At 31.5% G+C, this 15214-nt stretch overlaps 3 protein-coding genes across 3 annotated transcripts in view; 1 reads left to right on the top strand and 2 right to left on the bottom strand.

Annotated features, from left to right (window-relative positions):
- Window positions 1–15214, top strand: part of LOC132701093 (semaphorin-2A) — an 836804-nt gene that overhangs the window by 143969 nt on the left and 677621 nt on the right. The window lies entirely within an intron of this gene.
- On the bottom strand, window positions 4461–6407 carry LOC132700565 (farnesol dehydrogenase-like). The gene is made up of 5 exons (XM_060667967.1): window positions 6246–6407; window positions 5549–5786; window positions 5248–5471; window positions 4956–5108; window positions 4461–4631 (listed from the first exon to the last, which is right to left on the bottom strand). The coding sequence occupies exons 1-5, from the start codon at window positions 6351–6353 to the stop codon at window positions 4590–4592; spliced, it is 765 nt and encodes a 254-aa protein (XP_060523950.1). The 5' UTR covers window positions 6354–6407; the 3' UTR covers window positions 4461–4589.
- Window positions 6968–13454, bottom strand: LOC132700593 (farnesol dehydrogenase-like). Its single transcript, XM_060668013.1, has 6 exons — window positions 13246–13454; window positions 12627–12864; window positions 10971–11194; window positions 10691–10843; window positions 8513–9974; window positions 6968–8456 (listed from the first exon to the last, which is right to left on the bottom strand). Exons 1-5 carry the CDS (start codon window positions 13351–13353, stop codon window positions 9933–9935), a joined length of 765 nt encoding a protein of 254 aa, XP_060523996.1. The 5' UTR covers window positions 13354–13454; the 3' UTR covers window positions 6968–8456; window positions 8513–9932.

The following is a 15214-nucleotide window of genomic DNA, read 5'->3' as shown; positions in this document are numbered from 1 at the left end:
CATAGATTTCTATAGAGTTTTAGGCAACTGCTGATGAGTTCATTTGTCGTAGTCTTAAGGCTCTTTCAGGCTTTAAGTCTAGTTGATTTTATCTCAAACGAAATTTTGTCTTTGACGGATCGAAGATGTTGAGAAATTTTTGGACAAGTAGTAAATATTTCAACTATGGCAAAAGGGATTCGGTAATTACGGTTGATCTCAAAATTTCTCCCCTACCGGTTGAACTGTAACCTCGGAAACCTAAAAATATATACAAAACATTCAAAAACAGTCTCAGTAAGATTATTCAAGTAATGTATTTTTTTTTATTTAACATGATATTTTTTAATGATGTTTCATTAAGAACATGTTTAAAAAAATTAATCACACATTTTTAGCATTACAAAGTTTTAACTGAAAAATACTGAAAAAGACAAAATACAATGAAATCCCTTATATCATGCATATTGTGCTTAGTATAATATTTTATTTCAAAAATTTATTTTTCTGGAATTCAAGCAATTTCACCATGCTGTTTAACAAAAAGCAAAAACGATTTATTCTTCAAGAGAAATTGAGTTTCATCATTTTATATATGAATGAATATTTCAAAATACATAAGTACAATCTAAAACTACTTAATGATGTGAAAAGCTTTTTATGTTAGATACCTGTACGTGTGGAGGTGTGGATAGTGCGTATCAAACAGCGTCAGCTATATCTTCGGATCGCAGTGCACAGGTCAGATCTAACGAGCCTGTGTCAAAGGCATCTCCAAAGCTGGCTTGCAGAATTTCTGTATCAACCAGTCCAGGACTCGCACTCTAAGAACAATGGTTTTTATAGCCCTGAGCGGCTGATTAATATAGTTTTTTGATTCTTCAACCAAATATTTATGAAATTTTTATCTCGTTTATCTCGTATCTCAAAGTCTCCGCTAGAGCCGTAACGGCGAATTTGCTAGCTGGATAAACATTCGAAACTGGAAAGAATACGACTCTTTGACCTCCGATACTGTTCATATGAATTACATGACCATCAATGTTGTGAGCTTTCATGTCTTTAATCGCCTCCCTTGTGGCAATGCAAAGACCAAGAACGTTCGTATCTGAAAAACGGTTTATGTTGAATTTGTGATCATTTTATGTGGGCTATAGAAATCACTGAATCAGCATTTGCAGACGACATAGCTATCACAGCGAGAAGTGACTCAGAATTGCTAGGCAGTTTCATAATTTGCAATGACATCCTGAAGTAAAGTGGATTGAAAGCTAAAACTAAGGTAGTGGCAGAAGAAAATAGAAACACGAACATTACTTTGAAGGGAAAGCTAATTGAACAGGTTAGTAGTTTCCAACAATTTGGACAAAGCTGATAAGGTGAAATGACTAGTCACTTGCAAGCTCGAGGGGATACAGGGTTCGGTCGTAAAATAATACGTTACGAATGGACAATTCATGCTAATTAGAAAATAAAAATTTGAAGATGAAAACTTTTTCAAAACCTACTCTGTATTCGAAATGTTAAAAAAATATATTCCGCTAATGTTTAGGCTAAATAAATTATTTTTTGTTATCTTTTTTTGCGAAGGAAATAAAAATAATATAATTCGTTCGGTCATAAAAGTTACTGCTGATGAACAGAAAAGCAGGAGATATGTTCCCAGGACTCCTATACAAAATATTGTTGATGGATTGTTAACAGCTAGTGAACTGAGATTTCTACATATTACATTAGCATAACATTAAAATTTTTTGAGTATGTTTTATATAATTGAGATGAATAAAAATTACTTTGGATATAAAAGAATAATAATGGGAAGTGAAATAATTAGTGCGACTACTATAAAATTTTTGAGTAACCTCGTAATAGCAATAACTTTACATGGACGGAAATATGATTAAAAAATATTTAATTTAAATTGCGGGATGACTTTGCAAACAAAATATATGACATATTTATTGTGCTTGCTTGAGGTTCTGAGGTCATCATTTGCCAAAAAACAAGTAATTCTGCACAATTATGTTCGGATATAAAGTAGTCTCTACGTACACTTCATCCACTGATACGATTTTTACGTTTCAAAAGAAATATGAAAAAATTGCCAAGTACTAGGTAATGAGAACCTCCAGGACAAAACTATTTTTAGGTATTCCTTTTTGTGACACAGTTTCATGAATAAGTTTTATATTTGTTTTTCTACTCCCTTAGGTAAAATTATACGACGATCTAGAGTGCGGAAAGTGTCATTTTTGGGAGCAATCGAATGTTTTCGGAGATATTACCGTACGGCTTGAATTTTGACTTTTGTCAATCCTGACGGTCATGTTAGTGAATGTATTCGTGTTGTTTCGCAAAAATGTTCCCAAAAACTAACGGTCGTAGAAAAAACATAGTATACATAGTTTGCTTCACGCTTGCCAAATGAAGTCGTGACAAATGCCGCTTACCACACTTGTTTCATGATACTATTCTGATTGTTTCGGTTTTAATTTTTTTGTTGTTGTCCGAAATGCTGGAAATTATTAATAGAAGTATGTACATCACGCAAGAAATGCGGTAAACGGCATTTAACCCACGAGTTTATTTAGTACGAGCGGAGAGAGTGTTTAATAAACGAGTGAATTAAAAGTTTACCGAACGTGTTGCATACTATACTTTTTCTACGACCGTTAGTTTTTGGGTACATTTTCGCAAAACAACACAAATACATTCACTGACATGACCGTCAGAATTGACAAACGTCAAAATTCAAAGTGTGGGAAATATCTCCCAAAACATCCGAAACTGATGTGGCAAAGTGACGCTGGCCGCGCTCTAGATCGGTGTATATTTAGGAATTTTACAGGGGAGAGTAGAAAAACATATTTATAAAATACCACTTTGATATTACTATAAAAATTTGACCTTCTGTCAGCCGCAATTATTAGCAGAATTTAGTTTGTAATTTTGAGAAATTCTTAGTATTTTTTAGCTTGATCTCCTGTTAGAATGTTCGTTTAATTAACGGTACCCTTTTATATTATTATTATTATTATTATTACTTTTTTGGTATAATTGTTTTCGAGAGACAGATAAATGGAATGTATATGAAAAATTATATATCTGAGCCATCTGATAATTTTCAAAACTTTTGTATTCATGATAATGTTTTGAGCATTGTTTAAATTTTGAAATTTTTAGTATGTCGTTTGGAATGTTATTAAAAGTCATTATTGATGTAAAAAATCAATTTTAAAAATGTTACCAACAATATATTTATAAAAATTCCGATCTTTCCGCTTGAATAGTTTATTGTTATTCATTACAAGTTAAAATATAATACATTATATTTGATTTGTGATTGTCGTATCGTAGATATTGTTCAGTATATCTCTCCTGCTGATTGAACAATCACTTCGGAAACCTAAAAAGAAATTTCTAATGTTTGCCCATTACCACGGCAACTTTGCCCACCCAACGATCCAATGACAGCAACATTTCTGCTTTTCCTCTCAACGATAGTTACTCGACAATCTCCCCGCTCGACGAAAACCCGCTTTTTCAATTACAATTTGAGAGGACGATAAACAAAATGACTACTCACTTGCGAGCAGATTCCGAGGTCACGCGCAAAATCATACGTTATGAACAACTGGTAATTAATAAGAGAAAAATTTCAAGATGTCAAGTTTTTTCGAAGTATAAAGGGTATTTCAAAAGATATTCAGCTAATTTCTAGGGTAAATATAATATTGTTTTTTATTATTATTCCTGAAACAGTTGAAGATACCTAAAGTAAATTTAGACAAATATAATGGATGGGTCATAAAAGTTACTGCTGACGAAAGTTAAGTTTAAAATAATTTACATTTTTTTACTTCATATTAATTTCAGAAACAATCATTATTCCTTGACAGTTCGTTTTCTACTCGGCAATAATTCTAGAATTACCTAACAATATATTGGGTTGCCCAAATTTTCGCAGAGTTGTTTAGAAACGTTATTAGCGAAGCAAATGAATTTATCAATCAGTATTTACACCGCATTCAATGAAGACTACCCATAAAAGTTGATCGGCTGTTTGCAACAAAACACTTTAATGCACTTCACTCGAAACATTTATAATATATTGTGTGTCCAAGAGATATAACAGAATAAAAGTCAATATCTCGTTTCGACTTTTTGAGCTGTTCAGGATTGCCTTGGGATATTTCAAGTACAATTTAAAGTAGCATTTTAAAGAACATCAGAAAAATATAGAAATGAAATCGGCAAATTTCGGTTTTTGCAGCGTATCTTCAGGAGTGATGGGATTTCTTGGTTTGCTCAACAGCAACTTTTTTGTAATTTTCCCATATCGCCCTGATTGACATATTGACAGATATACGCACCGCAGAGCTGCAAACAACTTTCTTTGAAATTCATCGATCATGAACACTTTCATGTATATGATACAAATTGTATTTTTTACAAAGTCGTTATTATTGAAATAATGGAAACAAGTTAGAATTTATATAATTTAGTAACAAACAATAGTACAATAGGCACACAGGTAAAAAAAGGCCTTACAAATTACAAATATAACAAAAGGGATACGTTAATAACGAACGCAGATTTTTTCGTCGCTCTCAAAATTTCTCTCCTACCGGTTGAACCGTAACCTCGGAAACCTAAAAATATATACAAGACATTCAAACACCGTGTCAGTTAAAAAAATGTAAGAAGTTCCATGAACTTTTTTTTACCGTATTTCTTATTTTTACAGATACAAAAAATTGTATGGCGACCATAAAGGATGTGATTCTTAGTTACATTTTTTATTTTTAAAAAAATCGTTCGCAATTCGATCAATTTCATCATCGTGTTTTTAAAAAAGTACTATTCGAAAAGTTCAACTTCGTCATTTTTAAAACAACGTAAAAAATATTACGTATTTCAAAATAAATTAGTACTAAAAATAATAAATAATATGAATAGTTTTTTAAATTACGTACCTGTACATGCGGAGGTGTGGACAGTGCGTATAGAACAGCGTCGGCAATATCTTCAGGTTGGAGTGCAGAGGTCAGATCGAGAGCGCTTGTGTCAAGTGCATCTCCAAAGCTGGCTTGAATAATTTCTGTTTCTACGAATCCAGGACTAACGCTCTAAGAAGAACTAATGTTTTATTCTTATTGTCTCTTGTACCGTCTGACTAATATAGTTTTTTTTTGCTTCACCAAAACATTTCAATGTTATTTAATAAAAGTATAAAAAGTTATAACTTAATATTAATCTAGTACTAACAGTTATTTTGATTCTAAGATTCTGGTTATTTATCTCGTGTCTCAATGTCTCCGCGAGAGCCGTAACGGCGAATTTGCTAGCGGGGTACACGTTCGAAACTGGAATGAATACGACCCTGTGACCTGCAACACTGTTTATGTGAATTACGTGACCTTCAATGTTGTTAGCTTTCATGTCTTTAATCGCCTCCCTTGTGGCAATGCAAAGACCAAGAACGTTCGTATCTGAAAGAAGAATTATTTTTAGCTTGCTTCAAATTATTAGCACCATTATGTCTATAATCGGATAATAGTTACAGCACCTATTATAGCTTTCCATTTCGCGAGATCCCCATCTATCAGAGTGGTGGCCTGCCCTAATCCTGCGTTGTTGACAAGTATAGATACCGGTCCAAGATTTTCTCTAACCCACTTGAAAGCTTCTAAGATGTCTTCTTCTTTGGTTAAGTCACATTTTACCGCGTGTAATTTTCCGTTTTCGCCTGTCAATTTTTTAGAAAGCTCTTCCGTGCGTTCCTTTCGTCTAGCCAGTCCGGCGACCTAGAAATTAAAATTGTTTTTTTTTAACTAATGAAATGAAATTAGGTGTTAGACCAACAATTTATGTTTCAGAAATGCACACATAGACTCAAACATACTTGTACATCGAAATATGTTGAACATTTGTATGGCAGGTAAATCAATAGCTATTGAAAACTGCTTATTTAACTAATTTGATAAATTGCTAAACCGTAACTCGTAAAAGCTCTATTTATAGCTATTGTCCTTCAAAGTAGCTATGAAAAAGCTTGGTAATATTAGTAGCTGTCAGCTAGATGCAATTTTACCTTTTTTTTTTGCTTTTTATGAATTTTTACTAATTAAATACTTGTAAACTAAAGTGGAAAAATTGAATTTCACCATTCTTTGTTAAATAAATTTATAAGCTTTTCTTGAAACACGGTTTTCAAGCAAATGTATAGCATCATTGTAAAACGCTCAGTATAACCATGGACTTACTATAACTCCCCTTTTTACTAACGCCTCCGCCACTGCAGCACCAATTCCGGCACTGGTTCCCGTTACGACAGCAACTTTGCCTACCCAGCGATCCAATGACAGCACCATTCTGCTTTTTACTTCAACGCGACTTCTGCGACACTATGACATTTATAATAAATATTAAGTCGCAAAATTCTACAATAAAGATATCCCCACTCAAGGAAAACCGGCTTTTTTGGAGGACGATAAACGAAATGACTACTCACGTGCCAGCGGATACGGGGTTCAGTTATAAAATAATACGTTACAAATGGGCAACTGATGCTAATTAATAGACAAAAATATGAAGATGTCAACACTTTCCAAAAATACAGCGTGTTTCAAAAAATATTCCGCCAAAATAAATAAGAACTAAAAGTTCACATTTTCACAAAATTATATATTATGACATGACAATTGTTTCGACAACACCGTGTCTTTAATAAATATTTTAAAGTTCCACACAGATTTTAAACCAAAATTTGCAATAAAAAATTCTTTTGAATTAATCAACAAAATTAAAAATATAAAAATTCGTTTTAACGCAACACTATTGTCTTTTGATATACAAAACTTATTTCCCAGTATTCCACCTATGGATGTGATAGATTTAGTAGATTTTACCCTAACTCGGAAACAGGTTAACCCATTGGCGAAACAAGATTTATTAGATTGCTTAATAGTATCTTTAGAGCAAAATTATTTTGAATTTAATGGACAGATTTATATCTCTAAAGAAGGTTTGATTATGGGAAACCCACTTAGTCCTTTGTTAGCCGAGATTTTTATGGGTAATTTGGAAAATATCATACTAGAACATCCTTTAAGTAAAAGTTTTTTTTGGTGGTATAGATACGTGGATGATATCTTTGCTTGCTTTGTTGGAACGGGCAGACAATTGAATTCTTTTTTAAATTACATTGATTCATTACATAATCGTATAAAATTCACTATCGAGATTGAACAGGATAACTCTATTATTATTATTATTTTTTAGACTTAACTATTACAAAAGCTCAAAACAAATTAGATTTTTCAATATATCATAAACCTTCACACACGCGGGCACAGTCATACATAATACGCCACTCTCGACAGAAAATTACAACAAAGAACTTAATATCATTAAACAAATTGCACTGAACAACGGCTACAATCCGTCCATTATAGATAAAATTATAAATAAAAAACAAATACAGACAACAGTAAACTCTATTTATCCGAAACCTAGTACAGAACACGAACAATTTAAAACAATTACATACATAGGAGAACCTAGTGAAAAAGTTTCAAAACATTTGTCAAAATGTGGTTTAAAAATAGCTTTCAGAACTAACAACACAATAGGAAACTATTTAAAAAACAATAAAACTAAATGTCCAAAATCCCAAAAATCAGGTGTCTATAGGTTGAAATGTGGATCTTGTCCTAAAATTTATATTGGACAAACAGGTAGATCCTTCAAGAAACGCATTGACGAACATAAAAGAGCGTTTTGAAACAATAGTTTAGATTCTAATTATGCTACACACTTAAACACAGAAAAACACATTTTTGACGACAATTTTGATATTTTACATACAGCCACAAAAAGTAGAAAATTAAATTTATTGGAAGCCATGGAGATTAACAAAATGAGACATTCAAATGTATTGCTTAACGATCAATTAGATTTACATATCTCTCCTTTATTGAACTTAAATTCTCACAACAAGATTAATTAAGGTTTTATTGTCATTTTTCGGTATATATAGTAGCAGGTAGTTTGTAAATATTACATTTGATAAAGACACAAAGAAACAATTGTCATGTCATAATATATAATTTCGTGAAAATCTGAACTTTTAGTTCTTATTTATTTTGCTAAATGGATTTTCATCAAGTAAAAGCCACCTCAGTTCAAATATTCCGCCAATTGTTATGGTAAATAGAATATTAAAAAAACTTTTCTTTTGGTTCATTTTTACTATACTCAACAAAAATTGTTTTGGTGAGATAAAATTTATACTACAGGATCTCCATGTGTCTTGAACCGCATGGACCCTTCTAGTTCGTTTCCCAAAACCCGAGAGAGTTATTAAATTATTAAAAAGTCTAAATATAGCAGACTAAAAATAATTCATTGGTTGGTCCATAACAGTTACCATCGACGAGCAGAAAAGCACTATTTTTTACTTTAAACGATAGTACCTGCTTTATGTCATTTATGTCACAAGAGCAAACTTTGTCGGTATCAGCTTTAGTACCTGCTTTATGTCATTTATGTCACAAGAGCAAACTTTGTCGGTATCAGCTTTTATAAGTCTCCTTTAACTGAAATAAATAAAAATGGTTTGGGTATAAAATAATAAAAATGGTGAGTGAAATAATTGGTGTCATCATGGCAAACCTTCAATGATGAAGCCAAATGAACATTGTCTGGGATGTTTGGTTGCTTATAGATTTCTGTAGGCACTCGGATTTTTCGTTGGTAAAAAAAATGACTTTATGCAAGAATTTTAGTTTTATCAAATACAAATTTTATGTCCGGTTTCGTGATTATGTTTGTGTTGGCGCTTTCATGTTCTGTGTGCCTAGTTGATATTTTTCGTCCGGTCTCTCCAATGTATTCTTTGCCGCATATGCATGAAATGCTGTAAACTCCTGGTATCTCAAACGGAATTTTGTCTTTGATGGATCGAAGATGTTAAGAGATTTTTGGACAAGTGGTAAATCTTTTTTTTTTTTATTTATATATCTTAAGAACTTATGACATGTGATCAGTGTTGTTTTGAATTTAAGGAAGGACAACAGTGACAAGTTTGGGGTTGCTTTCGGACTCATTTTCTTTGGAAGATTGTGGTGAAGTGTATTTTGTGATGGAACACTTAATATCTCTAATTTGGAAATTATTATAGGGGAAAGCAGATCAATGATTAGGGTTTAGGTAGTTTTACTGCTCTGATCTGTAAACAAGATAGTTGATAACCAACGGTTTTTGGGCCAGTTGGTACACAGTGCACAGTGCAAAGTGGCAAGCAAGTGTGTGGTTGCTTTCGGATTCACTCTCATAAAGTAGAAATGATTGGAGATAAGAACAGATATAAGATGTTTCTAATTCTGGATTCACTGGGCCTGATGGAGACGGTTTTGTGGTTCTCTAAACAAGAGAGTTGATAATCCATGATTTTGGTCCGGATGGTGATGTGGTAGGTATTGGGTATCGAACTGTATCCGTAGCCGATGTTAGGTCGATTTTCTATTGATAAGAATATCTAAGAATTGGATATTATTAGTTTCTAGATTCATCAACATACGTCGCAGTACCAATGCAGAAGTTTTGTAAATAGCCTTCACATACATTTTCAAATATAAGGCAGTCTCAATGTACACTTTATGGATACCATGTATTGTCAAAGAATTGCTAGATAAGCTAAATGTACTAAGAATGAGAAAAATCTTGAAAAAAATATTTTTATTCCTTATTATGAAACGGTTTTACCAATAAATTTTGAACTTATTTCTTACCTATTTTCGTTTTTTTTTTAATTGCTCTATTTTATAAAAACTTTCACTTGTGCATATAAATAATATATTTAAAAACATTAACTGATCTTATACAATAGGTAACCAGTTGAAAAAAACATAACAAATTATAGTTGTGGCATGCATATTTTTTTGTTGCTCTCAAAATTTCTCCCCTACCGGTTGGACTGTAACCTCCGAAACCTAAAAATTTATACAAAACATTCAAAAACAGTCTCAGTAAAAAATGTTGTAACATAATTCAAGTAATATAATTTTTTTTTATTTAACATGAGTTTTGTTTTTGGAGGCAATGATATATTTTTAATTAATATTTCATTAAGAATATATTTAAAAAAATTAAACACATATTAAAAAATTTTAACTAAAAAAAACTGCTACTATCTTATATGTTACTTATTATTCTTAGTATAATTTTTTATTTGAAAAAGTTATTCTTCTGAAAACTTTCACCATGCTATTTAACAAAAAGCAATAACGTTTTTTTCTTCAAGAAATACAAAACATTCAAAAACAGTCTCAGTAAAAGGTGTTATAAGATTATTCAAGTGAATGTACTTTTTTCTATTTAAGATGATATTTTTTAATGATATTTCATTAAGAATATGTTTAAAAAAATTAATTACACATTTTTAGCATTACTAAGTTTTAACTGAAAAAGACAAAGTAGAAGGGAATCTCTTGTATCATATATATTATTCTTAGTATAATTTTTTATTTCAAAAATTTATTTTTCTGGAATTCAAGCAATTTCACCATGCTATTTAACAAAAAGCACTAACTATTTTTTCTTCAAGAAAAATTAAATTTCGTCATTTTATATATGATGGAATATTTCAAAATACATAAGTACAATCTAAAACTTCTTAATAATGTGAAAAGCTTTTTATGTTAGATACCTGTACGTGTGGAGGTGTGGATAGTGCGTACAAAACAGCGTCAGCTATATCTTCGGATCGCAGTGCACAGGTCAGATCTAACGAGCCTGTGTCAAAGGCATCTCCAAAGCTGGCTTGAAGAATTTCTGTATCAACCAGTCCAGGACTCACACTCTAAGAACATTTTTTTTATAGTTCCTGAGCGGCTGATTAATATAATTTTTTATTTCTTCAACCAAATATTTAACTAAATTCAGCGAAAATATAAAAAGTAATAAAATAATATTAATCAAATACTAACAGTTATTTTAATTTTAAGATTCTGACTATTTATCTCGTATCTCAAAGTCTCCGCTAGAGCTGTAACGGCGAATTTGCTGGCTGGGTAAACGTTCGAAACTGGAAAGAAGACGACTCTTTGACCTCCAATACTGTTCATATGAATTACGTGACCATCAATGTTGTGAGCTTTCATATCTTTAATCGTCTCCCTTGTGGAAATGCAAAGGCCAAGAACATTCGTATCTGAAAAACGGGTTATGTTGAGTTTGCGACCATATTATGTGGCTATAGAAATCTCAGAATGAGCATTTGTAGACGACATAGCTATCATAGGGGGAAATGAAACAGATTTGCAAAGCAATTTGATTATTTGAAATGATTTACTTAAGGAAAATGGATTGCAAGCGTATTCAGCTAAATCTAAGGTAATGGCAGAAGAAAATAGGCACAAGAACATTACTTTGAATGGAGAGCTAATTGAACAGGTTAGTAGTTTCTAACACTTAGGAGTAATACTTAAAGAGAAAGGTAATCAGAAAGCTGATTTTAGTACAAGGTGTACCACGCACTGAGTAATCAACAACAAAGTATCAAGAAATACAAGTACTAGTCTACAAGGCCGATCCTGCATATGGATATGAAGTATGGGTATTGTCCGAAAGAAAGAAGGGTAAAGTGGTGTCGCTGAAATGAATTAGGTGAGGAAAATCAAGAGAGTAACGAGAAGCAATAAAATTAGAAATAAAGATATTAGAGCAGAATTAAATATCAAGCCATTATAGGAGTGGGACTAGAGGTACAAACAGAGAAAGACCTGGAAAGACTTGAAACGAAAGAATAGATAAGATTTTGAGGAAAAAGGGAAAAATTTGGAATTACGCAAAGCAAATCGTAATGGACAAGAAGGAATAGTTAAGCAATAAATAGTTGATTATGTAGAGACATGACGATATATATATATATATATATATATATATATATATATATATATATATATATATATATATATATATATATATATATATATATATATATATATATATATATATATATATATATATATATATATATATTCTCACGTATTGATTCACGGATGGAAAAATGTGATGACACTATACTCCGGGATATCATCCGTTCGCTCGTTGAACTCCGACTGGAATCCTGCATCCTACTGGAATCCTGCAAATCCTGCATCCGACTGGAATCCTGCAGACGTTTCGCCAAAATCTCACTTGGCATCTTCAATGCTCGCGCTCCGAAAACACTTCGAAGTGTTTGCAGGATTTGCAGGATTCCAGTAGGATGCAGGATTCCAGTCGGAGTTCAACGAGGGAACGGATGATATCCCGGAGTATAGTGTCATCATATATATATATATATATATATATATATATATATATATATATATATATATATATATATATATATATATATATATATATATATATATATATATATATATATATATATATATATATATATATATATATATATATATATATATATATATATATGTATATATAATGATGACACTATATTCCGGGATATCATCCGTTCGCGGAATATAGTGTCATCACATTTTTCCATCCGTGAATCAATTCATGAATATATATATATATATATATATATATATATATATATATATATCCACAATCGGATAATAGTTTTACGGTACCTAATAAAGTTTTCCATTTTGTGGAATCACCATCTATGAGAGTAGTGGCCAGCGCTAAGCCGGCGTTGTTGACAAGTATAGATACCGGTCCAAGATTTTCCCTAACCCACTTGAAAGCTTCTAATATGTCTTCTTCTTTGGTTACATCACATTTCACCGCGTGTAATTTGCCTTTTTCGCCTGACAATTTTTTAGAAAGCTCTTCGGTGCGTTCTCTTCGTCTAGCCAATCCCGCGACCTAGAAATGTAAATTTATTTTTTTTTTAATATAAAATTAGGTGCTGCAGAACTAATTTATGTTTCATACACGCACACATAAACTCAAGCATACTTGTACATCGAAAGATGATGTTTATTTTAAAAACTTAATTAATTTGCTAAATTGTTAAATCGCAATACGTAAAAAATTAATTCATTAATATATCTATTAAAAGAACCTTAAAAATGAATTCATATTAGTAGCTGTCAACTAGACGTCAATAGTAATAGTTTTGGTTAGTAAGGTTAAAGTTAGGTTAGCAAGCAACATTTTAAGTTCTAAAAAACTTCCATGTCATGTTTTTCAAACAAATATATTAGTCAAATGCCCAGTATGACTCAGGTAACACCACGGACTCACTATAACTCCACTTTTTACTAACGCCTCCGCCACTGCAGCACCAATTCCAGCACTGGTCCCCGTTACCACAGCAACTTTGCCCACCCAACGATCTAATGACAGCACCATCTCTGCTTTTTCTCTCAATGCGACTTGTTCGACAGTATAGTATTTATAACGAACGAATTAAGCGGCCAAATTTTTCAATGAGGTATCCCCACTCGACATAAACCAGCCATTTCAATTTCAATTTGAGAGGACAATAAATAATACGACTAGTCACTTGCAAACGCAAGCGGATATAGGGTTCAGTCGTAAAATACTACTTAATGAATAGACAACTTATGCTAATTAAGATTTCAACTTTTTCAAAAAACAACCTGTATTCAAAATATTTCAAAAGATATTCCACTATTTTTTAAGGTAAATAGTTAGTTTTAGAGGCACCAAGAAATGAATTTTTGTTATCATTTTTGAGAAGGTTCAAGTTATCTAAATGAAATTTTCGCTACAAATAATATAATTCATTCGGACGTAAATGTGAGCAGAAAATCAGTAGATATGTTTTTTTTTTGCTTTAAAAAATAATGCTTATGTCAATTTATTTATAAGAATTTTTGTCTAAACAATTGAAAATATCACCGTAACAAAAGTTTGGAAACAAAATAAGTAGCATCCCGGATTTCTCAAGGTACCTTTACAAAACATAAAACTTTTATGACTCAACAAAATTCCCTTTGATTGTTAATAGCTAGTGATCTGAGATTTGTACATACAACATTAGCATAACATTAACATTTTGTAAGTTTACTTTATATAATTGAGATGAAATTATTTGAATATAAAACAATATTAATGGTAAGTAAAATAATTAGTGCGACCACTATAAAATTTTTGAGTCACCTCGTAATAGCGATAACCTTACACGGACGGAAACATGATAAAAAAATATTTAATTTAAATTACGGGATGACTTTGCAAAACATATATGATATATTTATTGGGTTGGTTGGCGTTCTGGGATCATTATTTGTCAAAAAACAAATAATTCTGCACAATTCTGTTCGGATATACAGCAGTCTCTATATACACTTCATCCACTGATGCTACTGAATTGCCGAATACTAGGTAATGAGGAATTCCAGGCCAAAATTATTTTTAGGTATTCCTTTTTGTGAAACAGTTTCATCAATAATTTTTATATTTATTTTTCTACTCCCTTCGGTAAAATACCCAATTATACAACAAGATTTTAGTTGTTACAAAGCTATTTAATGGGGTATTTATGAAACAGGAAAAAATAATAAAAATAAGTTGGAGTTGCAAAATTTTATTAAAAACAACAACAATGGGTAAACATGTAAAAACGGCATTTCAAGTTACAAATACAGCATAAGAATTAGGTAATAACGGTTGTTTTCAAAATCTGTCCCCTACCAGTCAGACTGTTAACTCGGAAACCTAAAAATTTATATAAAACTTTCAAATACCGTTCCATCAAGCGATAATATTTAATTAAATACTCATTAATTTTTTTTTACCATATTCGTAATTTCTGTATGTAAAGAAAAATACTTTATTAAATTAATATAACCTGTATATACGCACCGCAAAACAGCGAACAACCTCCCGGGCCTTGAAATTCGTCTATCAAGAACATTTTTATTTGATACGCGTATACCCGGTGTACCTGCCTATCACATGCAACATTAATACAACCACAAAAAACAAGATAATGAAGAAGTGATGATGGAAATGGTGATATGGTTTTTAATATTCTTAAGGACATGCACACTGCACAATTCATATGCGGAGCCAATAATATTCCTAAAGAACACTGCAACATTTTGGGAAACCCAATATGTTGTTATATTTCGTTTATTAATGCGAGAGGATGATAAAATAAAAAAAAAGTTACTTCGTAAAGGTCAGATAAATTGTAATAATAGTTTTTTCTATATCAGTTTTTAACACTTCACTAATTTGCGTA

The sequence above is a fragment of the Cylas formicarius genome, unplaced genomic scaffold, assembly GCF_029955315.1.
Source record: "Cylas formicarius isolate icCylForm1 unplaced genomic scaffold, icCylForm1.1 PGA_scaffold_4__25_contigs__length_36172078, whole genome shotgun sequence".
NCBI lineage: Eukaryota > Metazoa > Arthropoda > Insecta > Coleoptera > Brentidae > Cylas > Cylas formicarius.
This window is presented reverse-complemented; position numbering and strand designations above follow the sequence as displayed.

Excerpts from the sequence above, each read along its gene's own strand:
- LOC132700565 (XM_060667967.1), bottom strand. The coding sequence starts at position 6,353 with ATGGTGCTGTCATTGGATCGCTGGGTAGGCAAAGTTGCTGTCGTAACG. Across the intron at positions 5,787-6,245 it reads TAGTAAAAAGGGGAGTTATA|GTCGCCGGACTGGCTAGACG; the intron begins GTAAGTCCATGG and ends TTTAATTTCTAG. Across the intron at positions 5,109-5,247 it reads ATCTTAGAATCAAAATAACT|AGCGTTAGTCCTGGATTCGT; the intron begins GTTAGTACTAGA and ends AGTTCTTCTTAG.
- LOC132700593 (XM_060668013.1), bottom strand. The coding sequence starts at position 13,353 with ATGGTGCTGTCATTAGATCGTTGGGTGGGCAAAGTTGCTGTGGTAACG. Across the intron at positions 12,865-13,245 it reads TAGTAAAAAGTGGAGTTATA|GTCGCGGGATTGGCTAGACG; the intron begins GTGAGTCCGTGG and ends TTACATTTCTAG. Across the intron at positions 10,844-10,970 it reads ATCTTAAAATTAAAATAACT|AGTGTGAGTCCTGGACTGGT; the intron begins GTTAGTATTTGA and ends AAATGTTCTTAG.